The sequence below is a fragment of the Bombus terrestris genome, chromosome 4, assembly GCF_910591885.1.
Source record: "Bombus terrestris chromosome 4, iyBomTerr1.2, whole genome shotgun sequence".
NCBI classification, from domain to species: domain Eukaryota; kingdom Metazoa; phylum Arthropoda; class Insecta; order Hymenoptera; family Apidae; genus Bombus; species Bombus terrestris.
The window spans coordinates 13650320-13663716 of NC_063272.1; the positions used below are offsets into that span (position 1 = coordinate 13650320).

Here is a 13397-nt window from a genome sequence, read left to right on the forward strand (position 1 = left end):
AACAAAAACAGAAAAATACTACATTGTTTCTCCCTGTCTTTCGTATTGCATCACCAATATTTTCCACAATATTCAGCTGTCACACTTTACGTTTATAGCCCTGTATATTTGTGGGTACTAAATGGAAGATACAATACTCGAAGAGTATATTGATAGGTCCAAGAAACATAGTTTCTTTTTTTTTTATTTAATTTGTACTTTAATTTGTCCAGCTGGATATTTGGTAAATTTTTCTAACTAAATTGCTAAATAACATATGGGTGGCTACCCCCAGCGGGATACCATCCAGAAACGTAGTGTACACATATATGATCATATCTTCCAGAATTATACTTCAATTACAGAAAAAGTAAACCTACACATACGTATCGATATCTTTGAAGAGGTTAGCACTAGAAACAGATGATAATCTTCTATTTCTTTTTTTCTAATGCATTATATATAGTTATGTACGTAGTTATATATAGATATGGTATTGAAGATAATTTATATATAAGATAATTTATCTCAGGAATGTAAGTCAATTTTAAGGGAATATAATTTATTATTGATATAAAACGTATTCCGATTTATTCGAGACGCTACTTTTATTCAGGATGGTAGGAAACGTGTAAAATAGTCAGTTTCATTCGCCCTTGTCGACGATTCTACAAAGAATAAATCGAATGTACTGGAGGTCGCAGTCGCAAAATATCAGGATCCGCTAGTTTACGACACCGTAAGGGCGAGGGCTTAAAATTTATGCCACCCTCAAATGTCGACGCTCTTTCTTCCTACAGCCGAGGGTAACGATGGCCAAGTAGTCGACCCGGACGTTCGTACTTGACATTTTCTTACAGGAATATTCACGTCTGGTAACCTCAATTGTATTTTTCGGAATGAAGCCTAAATTACAGAAAAACAAAACCTACATTCACATGCAGTGATTACAGTAAGTTAATCTGATCGACCAGAGAGCTTTTTGCCAAATGATGGAGCATCGGATAACCAAGCCACTGGTTTCTGCCCATTGTATCCCTTTGCCCTCCGAACCTCACCGTCTAAATTAGCCACCGCTCGTAGGCAACGATCTATAACAATAGCAAAACCACGTTTCAGAGTAACCCCGAATATGGAACAACGCGATGCGTTTTGCGTCAGAGAATTATTTTACGATGGAGTAGAGGAGCGTTTATACGCCATAGCGGGCGTTTGTGTATCTGTGAAACAGGCAGTTCGTGCGCTTGTTATTAGAGAAAATCTTTGTACCGCAGCTGTTTTGTATGATAATGCGGCAAACTTGCGAACAGCTACTACATGTCACCGTTAAAATCGGATTGATTCGAGGGGAAAACAATACATATCGCGTTGTTTAACTGGACTTAGTATCGATATTGTAGCGTGACAGATGCATGGACAACGTGTTGATAAACGTGGCTGTCCTTATTCAATAAATCTTATTAAATAAATCCCCTATCGAAATTTAGATGACGATCTAATCTATATTTGCGATGACTATTTATGTAGACGTTCCATGATACCCGTGTAAACACAGATGCGATTATTTTTGTGTGCGTAGATGATCTAATCGTGTCGATAAAAAATGATAGATACGTAATCGATGATTTAGTTACTCTATAAAGTAGATATTTTTCGCGTACATACAACGCGCGTCAATGTCAAGCTTCCTGAAATTTCATTAACGCTAAACTGAAACGCGATAACAATAACTGTATCGGTAAAATTCGAAACCATTTGGAAAATGTGTACGGAGGTTACAACGTATTTATTAATATTAAATGTAGACATAGTACTCAAGTATCCACGATATCGTCACATGTACGTGACTTATCAGAAGTTGTCAAACTACCCGGCTGTGATAGACACGAGGGTAGAGAACATATTCGTCTACGACAAATGTTCGATACGATTCTCATTCATTAGAGCTGGCTTTATGGAGTACCACACGTGCTCAAATATTCCCTGCCTTTCCCTTGCTACCCGACATCGGGTTTCAATTTGTGGCTCCGATTCTTGTAACGTGGTAACTGGTGTATCAAGTAGCACATTTTTTATGTAACCTATCACGTTGGCCTATAACTCATATATATTCCTTTTCTACGTAAAAAACTAAATAGTAGGACGAAGTATCGCAATATGTGAAGACTGCAGAGGAAGAACATGACAAGTCGCATTTTCTATCTTTTACAGAGAAGCAGTTCTCAACCAATCCCGTGTTTCCAAAATCTATTTTCGAAACTAAACATGTGTTCTTTCATCCCGTCCAAAATTTATAAAATATCTTGGCTTCCACAAAACTTCGTCAATTTGTCAGCTATTTTTAAAATACACGTCTTTGGAGCTAGCAGATGCTCATTTCCGATTACGTCACCCTCAAATTCTCCTCCCCTGATCGCATAATGACACTGGAACCAGGAAATGTACTTGTCATGTTTCTCCGCTGTAATCTACATATTTTATATCGTATAAAGTCGTCCGTCCGTTTGAAAACGATACTCGTATTTAGAAACGAAATTCGTACACGCTTAATGGAATAATAAGATCGTTGAAAATGACTCGTTTAATGATAATTTTGACAGGAAAAAAAAAGCAACTTGGAGGCGCCGGGCATCGATCCCGGTACCTCTCGCATGCTAAGCGAGCGCTCTACCATCTGAGCTACGCCCCCTGATAACAGACGCTCGAATTCTGCGAAACTTCCGGAGCAAAGCTCCGATAGCGTGACACAATTTCTTCTAATTGATTTTTCGCTGACTTGGCAGCGTTAATTGACAGCCGGTTAATTAAGAAGTCGATGCAACCGATTAGACGTAAGAATCGAACTATTGTCCTTCGAGGAATTTGTTTATCGAGGGTCTCCACTGTGTTGGTTGGTCATTGTTGAGTCATCGTCAGTGTATGTCAGATCGTTGCACTCTATCGTTTAACTAAATGCTAATCATACGATATTACGAACATAATTACTGAATCGAAAATTATTTCAAAATATTCGAACGATGTACGAGCTTCTGCTAATTACTTCGAAAGCTGCTGCCATCTTGGATTTCCAATTGGCAACAATTGATTCTATATACGTGTAACCTCCGCTCGGTCTTAGTTGCCGAGATATAGGCAAAAATCTGTCGGTACTACCACTACAGTGAATTCTGTCTATAATTGTGAGTATGCGTTGGTATCGGTTATCAGCCGCCTTGCAGCGCGGCGGCGGCGCCCCGATTTAAAAAGCTAACCCAAACCCAACTCTTATCTTTTGTTTATACGTAGTGCATGTAAACGGGGGCTGCGTGTGCTTGAGTATTCTGGGATCAATTCAACTTACAATTCTGTATACAACTGCGTATTAAAAGTGATTATCTGTTTCTTCACGACGGATCAGATCCGCAGGATAAAAAGACATTACCCTTTAGATTTAAACATTAGATTCAGCTAGAATCATTTATTATTCACGTTATAGCACCATGCCAGAATAATTTACTTATAATTCTCAATGAGAATTGATTGTAAAATACTCGCAAATAAAAGAAAGAAGAATCTATTTGTTCGACCGATCGCGAGGAAGCGCGTCAACGAGAGTGGGGCAGGCGGTCACAAGTTTCAGCTATAAACAATAACACAATTACAATTCATGCTATGCTTTATATTTTATCGTTATCATCTGAAATTGGAGACATTCCAGTCGCGATTTCGAGGCGTTTAATTTTCCACTTTCAAAATCGTGTTGTCGTTGGAAGAGATCTTCAAAGATGTTTCTTGCTGTCTCGCATATGCGATTGTGTATGACTATCTAGATTCGTAAAGTATAGAATAAAGATAAAGGATATCAGTGGCTGACGGATGTAAACAGATCGCCAAGCAACGAACTTGCGACTGTGTCACAGACACGCACACATACGGGTAAAATTCTATGTAGCGGCACCCACAATTTTTACAAATTTATATCTCGAAAACTAGAAGAGTCTGACGATAACGATAAAGTTCAAAATATTCGTTTCTACGACATATTAAAAATCATCGAAATGGAAGAGAGCAGCAGCTTTCTAAATTAATTAGCGAGTTTCTTAGAAGCCAAAGTGATCGACTCCATTTTTTGTTAATTTCTTAGTTCCATTGCCTAAGTGCACGGTTGGTGTTCAGTTGTCGATAAACAAATGAATTATTTCTATAAGTTATTTATCGTAAGAAATAAAGAGCAATAAATAATAGTAAATTGTAATTTGTGGAGCCGATGCATGTGGCTTCTGAACGGCCCCTATGTATATAAAATGAAAGAATTCGTTCGAATTTTAAAGTATTATACACACGATTCGGCAGTAAAATTTGGTAATGGTCTTTCGTGTCATTAAAATTCATGGATTTCGGTCTTCTGCTTCATTGTGGCTTCTTGCTCCACTTCGACCGATAATAACGTCTCCATTGTTTCGAAGGCTTTTATGTACAATGATGCGTCATTAGCAAAGATAAAGATGATCCACTAATGCCACGTGGTCCAAAAGCGTGGCTCGTGCCATAAAAACGTTTTACACAGTCTGATAACACACTAGCCAAAGAAAATGTCGGCGACTTGACTCGAGTATTGAGTCACGGTTAGAACAAAGGTATCTTTAATCGGTCGAAATGTCTGTACACAAGTTCCTTGGTACATATTTGCAGCTTTGAACTTCTTTGGAAAAACATGTTAATACCACACGTGTAGATTATTCGGTTCTTATACTTTATATCGATAAGCAGTCGACAGCAGCTCCAAAAGTTAGATTTAGATATATTCTACTTAAGTATCAAAGACCAGAGATTACAAATTATCAATATGAAAGAGGAGAATTCATGAAAAGATCTCTTAAAAAATATTACGTAATTTACTTCAATAATTGTTAATCCTCTGCCGTCGCATATCGAATTAAATTCGATATTGTGTCTCATTCGATTATTCTCAGTGTCGACGTATGTATGTATGAAACATATTGCTCTCTGTGTTGGAATTTAATTCAAGAAAGACACCTGCGGGCATATTATTAATATTTATGCAAATTTATGTTTTTACCAACTAAAGAAACTGAAGAAATAGCGGCTGAAAAGAGATTTCCTCCAACTATTATGACAAGTACTTGTAATACTTTAAAATTAGCTTATTGAATATATAAGATTTTATTTTGCCCCTTGATATAACAGATTAATATAGGTTACAGAAAAATAGATATAGAAATAAAAAAAAGAAAAAATGAATGGAAGAGACAAGCAGGAACAGAGGATGCATATGTACGAAGAAAATAAAAGGAATGAGAATAGACCTGTAAGAAGCAATAAGACACAGATACGATATAGGGATATAAAGGAAAGTTATAGCATAACATCGTTATAGAAAACGCTCAAGATTACAGAAAAAGGGTAAAAAGAACGTTCTAGTTCCACTAGTTCCAGCATGGAAGGGAGAAAGTGTCAGGCTGTGCGTGTTCGCAACTTTTACGATCCTCCGGAGTTCTCGGTCCGTAAGGCATTATTGCACAACACGAACGACAAAGAAAAAAGGAAAACGAGGGAGCGCCAAGTGAGTTGAACAGAACTTCCCTCTTGATTTACTCGCTATTCCGGAAACAGCCCTCTTGACTTCCGCGCTGGTTCTTTTCCAATGTTGCAGTTGCGTTTCTTTCCGTGGTCATGACGGTTCGCGTGTCTTCGGCACGTGGTCGTCCATCGTCTACCACCTCGACGTTTGTTTGCTCGTTCCCTCATCAACTAATTCGTGACTATTTTTTATCTTGCAACAAGCACTGTAACGCCGCTTATCGGACGTCGTTTTAGTGTAGGACATTATGATGACTCATTCCCCCGTGACTCGGAGCTACATCGACGTCCTTCGCGTTCCGTCGCGCAATTTCTCACAAACTATCAAAACTTATTATTGTTATTGTACTTTGTCGATTTTATTGAAACTCTGACGGCAAGAAGTCATCGTAAAACGTGTCAATAATTTTTCTGCTGGTCAATTGCTTTTATCTTAACTGAAATGTGACTTAAAGCGAGACCGGATAACAGGGAATTCACTGTAAGAGCACAGGACACTGCCTGATGATTTTATGTAGAAAAGACAGACCAGATAATCTTCAATCGATGAAGCGTCGGCATAATTATAAAATTCCCAACGTTAATACAAAGAAAAAAAGAAAAAAGAAAAAAGAGAAGTTTGATATACATATAAGAGAGGGATGACGAGAAATGAATTCCCGCGGATAGATAAGTCTATTTTGCAACCGGAGATGAACGCGATCCGTTAATCTACACCGGCGATTTGCAGTTCGTCACAATGTAATGGAACGATAGTTCGCAACGTTACAGCTGAAACGTTTCATTGCCACGTAATACCTTGCCGGGTTCGCGATGTGACTCATCGCCGCGAAAGGATTCTAAAGTGTTTTTGCATCGGCGGCCTTGATCCGCCAGTTCGATGAGAGTTCGTTCAGAGCAAGAGGGAGAAAAAAGGAAGAACGAGCACTTCGGTTAAGTCATGGCGGCCGATTAGACGCGTCGATCAATCATTCCGCTATTTTCCTTCGCGTCTGTAGTGCTCCTATTCTTGCTGCGACACACTTCTTTTTTTTTTTTTTATTATCATGATACAGTTCGTTACGTGACTTTAACAGCGAGATCGGATGATCGTGTACGTTGCATCATTGAGAATATAAATCTGTCTAGCTGCAACGACTTCATATTGCTCTTCTGTACTTATTGACCGCGGATTTTTATAGACATTCATATTTTTATGAACACGCAAACAGATAGAATTTAATACCGACTCGAAATTGAACTACACTATACTTTGAAGATTTTATATATCTTTACATATTGTGCGCGCTCTTTGCACTCTTATATCTTTAAATTTTTCATTAATTCACAAACATCCGCGGCTTATTTATTATCCATTACTTCGGGTGCTCTTGTATGCGCCTAAAAGCACTTACAGGAACCTATATAAAGAGTATAATGATTTCGATAACGTGACTCAGCGTGCTACGATCCAACCGATGGTTTTTCTCGAACAAACATCAACCTAGCAGTCCGTGTCGTCTAGAGGCAGTTGACGAGACCATTTCGATGATTTTGCTAGCAACAGCTGACCGTTGCAACGCATAGAGAGTAGTTCTCTCTTCCGTTATAACGGCACAATGCGTGCGACCGGCTGAAAGCTACTGCACGCTAGGAAAGAACGAACAAGAGAAAGAAACGAAGGAAAAGAGAAAGGGATAGATAGATCGGTCACGGGTTAGACGGTGACGCGTGGTTATAATATAGTGGAGGGGTGGTTGGAAAAAAAAGCGGAAAAGCGGAGAAAGCAAGAACAAAACGAAGCTACCGAGAGTGTTGCTCGGTCGTTTGGTGTAGGGAGATGTAGAGAGAAGGCGGGGGATGCACGTGAACGAGACAGAGACCGGATAAAGAGCGAGAAAAGAAATTGGGGATTAAAGCGGAATGAGAAAGACGGATGGATGTTGGAGGAGGGCGTGGAAACGGAGAAAAGAGGCACGGTGGAATATCGCGATGTAGGGAATGAACAAGAGAAAGACGCGAGAAAGAGACACGGCGAAAGAGTGCATGCCATGGTGGGGGAGGAGAATAAAAAGAGACAGAAAAAGATATAGAAGCTATACATATACGAGGAAGAAGGAAAAGGAGAGGAAAACGGGCATCGAGGAAAAGAGATAGTAGGAGTCGGTGGTGAAAGAAGGACAGAGAGCGAAGTAGGAGTGTACGGGACGGTGGTGGATTGGGAGAAGGGGATTTCCGAGCGACGGGGCCTATAATATCGTATGGCAGTGCCGTAACGAGAGGCGCTTTCCCGAACGTTGACCTCTTCGCGCTTCCAATACTAACCTCGCCCAAATGCCCGCTCCCGGGAATACGAAATACATAATATGTATGTAGAAACTTTGGTGTCTCTCATTGCAACGGTATGGCTCGAGCTGAGAGATCGTCGGCCTTCCTGGAAACCGATTGACCGAGAACATCTCGAAACCTCGATTGCGCTTTAAAAGACCTTCCCTTCCCTCTATATTCTACATTAGGATTTATTATATTTTACACCGAACGCGTAGAAGTGAGGTTCTGCAGCTGTTTCCGGAAGCAAGCTGCTCCGGCCTTTTAAACCGGCCTTTTCTCGGAACTTGCCTCTAAGCGAGCTTTCCTTTTTTTCGTGAATACTTTACAATTTAAAAGGAAATTTTAACATCCATAGGGTATTTATTGGAACAATGAAAGAATTGTAATACATTTCCCGAGCGAATTTCCCTCCAGAGGTTTCATTAGCCTTGCGTTAACGCACCGACCGTGATGCTGGTACGTTCTTCTCGGTTTCGAAAACCGAGAACGGCATCGTTCCTGGCTCTGGAACAGTTTCAAACGCAGTTCGATTAATGGTTCGTCATCATCGATCGTCATCGAAAAGCCGAGTGACTAGACGCAATCAGCGTCATTGTACTAGACGTCGCGGCTGCTGACACGGTGCTTCTATTCTTACGATGAGGAGACGTCTAGTTAGGCCACGCGACTCGGTACGAGGGATTTTTGTAGGTTCGTTCGCATGAAGAATTCCGTGATGCGGTGCCATCATGACGTTTCGTACTCGCGACAAAGGGTCGTAGGTATTTTGTGGAAATGAAAAGGGGAAAGAGCCCTTCTTCCTTTCCGGCCGAGTCTTTATTTCACGTTGTCCTTGGAAGACAAAGGGACCTTAAAGGCCCTAAAAGGTTCTTCATCTTCTCTTCCCTGAATACAAAGAGACCGGATAGTTTCATTGATCCGAACAGTTACGAGGAATATTCGCGAATCATAGCGTCCTCGTATGTACATACACCCAACGCGATAACGTAGCCTCTTCACTGAGAAAGAGCCTCTTCATTAACACTGATAAACAGCGAACGTTCCACCTTCTCGAGGATTATATACTTTTCAGTTATGCAAGGGGAGATTACCGGTTGTCGTTTCGCGAGAACGGTGACAAACTACCAGGTAACGACAATGAAAGTGTATTTAGAGTAGAGATATACAAATCGGACAGCAACCGGTGTAGATTCTGCTGCTTTCGTGCTCGTATGCAGCAACACTCGTCTCAAACCCATGATTTTGACTTTCTCCCGACGTTTTAAGCTGAGAAGTCAAGGGAAGTACGAAACGGGCCGGTGTTCTTCGTTTACTTTTACACTTTTACCAGTGGACCGCATAACACATTACAACTTACATCGTACCGATAATCAGATGGGATCGATATTTTTAGCACAGTTCGTACTCCTGTTGCTAAGGCATCAGCTGATCAAGCCGGCTGCCTGCGTGCACCAGCCCCGTATCTATAGCTACCTACACTAACGTCCCCACCAATGGTCCCCTCTCCCCTGTTGCCCGTTGACTTTAACCGAACGCATAACCAAGTTAGATATTCACGAAACGTTGCAATGAATCACGAATTATCTGAAAGCAAAACCCTCGTCTTTTTATGCGCTTTATCAGAATTTCGCTTTAACGACCCTGGCATGGTGCGCGCTGTTGCTACGGCACTGTCGACCAATGGCAGGACCGGGGAACCGGCAAGTCTCCCCACCAGCTGTTCATTCCCCACCACGCCACCTCGACCAGATGATCGCAGCTCGTAGCTTAGCTCGACTATCGAAGCATCAGTTATCGTCAGTTAGCAACCGGCTCTCTTTCCGTATACATCGTTCACCGTAGCAAAGCCCCAGCACGTAATGTCCAGTGTAACCTGATTCTTGTGCTCTTCCTAATTATGTGTCGGTGTTGTGAACGATCGTAGTCTTTTCTACCTTCTTCTTTTTTCTATTACATTTACTGCTTTTTTACCGTTCGATCGTACTTTTATAAAAAATTGTGCAGTCGTACGAGAAGATCGAATAGAGCCTGTCGCATACATAATACCCAACGCCAGGGTACGAGCAATATTTCTGTGATATTTATTATGATTGGTAATTTCTCGCCGGTGTTCCTCGCGTGTGATAACTCACGGACGTTCTATCCCAAAGGAAAACCTACCGTTAAGACTTACCGGTGAAAACGATTCTTTTAAATTTCGCGACGTCACGTATATACGTATACCCGTCATTTTTTTTACCAAAAGAGCTTTAGATCGTCAAGGGACTGAAGAGAGACCTTCTCCTTTTTTTATTACGTACAACATATACGCGTACGTTTTTACGTTATTATATACGTCTGCCGAAGTCTTTCGTGTAATATCTCTTTCATACGTATAATATATATACATATATATAGTGTATTTATTAAAATCGTCCAAAATTCCTGTGGCTAACGTGACCGAGTCTTACCCCAAGGCGGATACGATCGCGAATTGTGGTGGTGCCGCCAGCATGGGTCAGATTGGAAATGACGTGAGTTTTTTACAAATTTTTTTTCATTTTTCTCTTTGATTTCTTTCAATTTTAAATCCCGGCCCAGGAAGCCGACCCCCTGGTCGCCCCCTTTCCAGACGAATGCGCCTGTCGCTGCCTACCGGCTTTTTCTTATTTTTCTTTTTCGCTTGGTAACAGCGAGGGGGAGGATCGACCGGCTTTTCGGGCTTCTTCGTGTTTTTCGTAATTACAGCCTATATAGACGTATCTGCGTGTACCGGCATTCATCATATACGTGTATTTTTCTATTCGCTCACGCATGCGGCCGGCGCATTCGGAAAGTCACCGAGACCTTACGATTCATCGAGTAAAGACAAAGTGTAATACGAAGTAAGGGAAAAAAGATGGTCGGTCGAAAGGGTTGAAAGGCGATATTTGTTGTAATACCGTCGAATTGATATTCCGTACGCGTTCCCACGAATTAATTCCGAATTTTGAAACATGTTCAATTATTATTTATAATGTAAGCTGTCATGTGCTCATTTTTAATATTTAGCTTCGTATTATCGTATTTGAATCGCTATATTTGTATATACGATGCCTCGGTCGATCTATTCGATCGTTGAAAGCATGCATCTTTTTTTCGTCATCCATACTCGAATAGATCGAATCGCGTATCTTTAAATTGACGAAAAATAGAGAATTCTCCCGATATATTCGATTCGATAACATAGACAAGACCGGGTAATTGATTCTATTTAGAGAAAAGCGTAACCATTTGATTCACAATTCGCGTGTATGGCTCGTTAAATCGTAGCTCGTTCGAAGAGAAGCTGCTGTCGGTCTTGTGGCGTGAGACCGATATATCGCGCGTGAGGATCGGACTCCAGCTCATTTTTTTTACGCGGATTTGTTCGTATGCGTTACGCTCGTTCGATAACGAATAAAGGGTTGATTGTCTGGAAATAACGCTTCTATAAAAGAAGATCCATGAAACATTACCTTTTCCTCGTGCTGGTCGTATCTCTAGTCGGAGGAGGTCGATCGAATTTTCGCCAATCGCCGGACCGTCGTAACTTTCAAGTTTCTGAAGATTTAAGCTTTGAACATTTTTATTTTTAGATTTTGTAAATTTGGAAAATTCTCTTTTAAATTCAGACTTTCAAATTTCGATATTGAATTCTCCAGAATTCGATATTGACCTAATCCCTATCGATACATGACAATCTTGGTAGATTCTTCGATTTATTCTCGTGGTCAGGTCAGAAATCTCGAACATAATTTCATAATGCGACGAGATATTCTCTTTACAGTATTTACCACTTCCTTCATTGGGAGATAGCAGGTGAACCTGGCTCACGGATGACTCGCAGCGGTCTCTGTTCTTGCGTCAGACATTTATCCCTCCCTTGCTTTTCCACGGCCCTGTGTCACTTTGCCAATTTTGTTGACGCGTTTCATCATCCTGAGCGTTCACCCAAAATCGACCTAGCTTTGTTCAGCTACTGTGGATGTCAGTTTGTTGATTTCACAGTAACCATTCACTTCCCACTCATAAATTTCATACCTTTTTAACATTGCAAGCCAATGACGTGAGCATTTCGAAATCGATTATTGTTTTCTGTACCTTTGTAAAAGTTTTCCTGTCGATAGCTCGTCGATTAATAAATACCAAGGCACTTGCAGTAATTTCTACTATTTATATCGTCACCTTCCTCGTCACGTTTCGTCATTTTTTATCACAGTTCCCTAAATTCCCAAACTTTTGTTTTTCTTCCTCTTATAATACATTACGTTCGATATTAACACTCGTTAAATACATTAATTTTACCGGAAACCTTCATTTTCCAACCTGTTTAGCCACATCGGGTGTTAATAGGTTCGTCATTCAAGCAGAGCCACGTTGTTATTTTTCGTTCTTCATATTGATCGTTTCATTGACGCATTTCGATCTTCGTCATAGAAATTTATCGTTGTTTTATCATTGTTACCTCAGCAAACGAGTCGGTATTTTCGTGCAACGTGCGAGTTATCTAATGAATATGGCAACAAAGGCCACCCTATCGTTAATTATTTCTGTCAGACATTGTATATTTTTTCACATATGGCCAACGTGACTTTCATATATTGTACAAACGCGTTTATGAATATCAAAGTTCGCTTTGAAATAAATTCGACTCGTGAGTTGTACGTGTTTGTCTTGTTATCACGTATCGAACGTTTACCTATGGAATTCCTTCACTGTCGTCAACGGACGATAATTGAACGACGCTTTGTTCGAGTTGATCACCCGAACGCGTGTAGCATTTCGAATAATTAGAGGGTTTTGCCCCTCGACAGAAACGGGTCGAACGAGAGGGAAAAAATCATCGATGTTTGCTCGACGTTTAGCCAGTGTAACACGGGTAGCTTCGGAAATAATCGCTAACCCGTTTGAACGGTCCTTCCTCTAATCAGCTCGAACAATCTAAATAAGGCTGCTCTAATCATTTTGAGCGATCTACGGGAGAAAGAGAAACTATTCAGTAGTCAGCTTCTAAGGAGTTTTTTTTCGAACGTAACGCCATGTTTGGCGTTTCCTGCTTTTCCTCTGGGAGCATTTTTCTTGCGAAACCGTTTGAATGGCTTCGAGCCCACTTGTATCCAATTTATATCCACACATAGATCCCAGTACACTGCCGTATATCGTAAATAGAAATATAATATTTTAAATGACGAGGCTCTAATAGATTATAAATTTTACCTTTGTGCTAAGTAATTAAAGTAAATTACTTAAAGTAGTCAACTTTGGAAAGTAGAGAAAAGGCGGAGCAGGTATTAGAAAAAGAAAGAAGTTAGGGACGGTTTGCGGCTAAGTCGATAAAGATCAATAAAGATTTTAGTTGGTCAGGTTGGTCAGTCCGCCAGGCGCGTCATTTACATGTAAATTTCCGCATTTTGCCATAATTTCATCCATATTTATTTGTCATAGCTTCATTCATAAACGTGTGTAGCTGGTCAAACACGTTTCGTGTATTGCCCTCTACCTCTTGATTTATATAAATCCTCGATAGC

General features: G+C 40.4%; 1 protein-coding gene and 1 non-coding gene across 4 annotated transcripts in view; one reads left to right on the forward strand and one right to left on the reverse strand.

Annotated features, from left to right (window-relative positions):
• The window catches only part of LOC100646339 (sestrin homolog), a 146642-nt gene that overhangs the window by 107692 nt on the left and 25553 nt on the right, over positions 1-13397 (forward strand). The window contains exon 1 of one of the 3 annotated variants that reach the window (XM_012307932.3): positions 9635-10382. The exons of the other annotated variants lie outside the window; for them this stretch is intronic. Coding sequence (XP_012163322.1) covers positions 10362-10382 — 21 coding nt within the window. The 5' untranslated portion in view covers positions 9635-10361. Of the gene's footprint in view, positions 1-9634; positions 10383-13397 lie in introns of those variants that run through there. 3 annotated transcript variants of the gene reach the window in all.
• Positions 2596-2668, reverse strand: TRNAA-AGC. Its single transcript has one exon. It is a non-coding gene; the product is annotated as a tRNA-Ala (tRNA).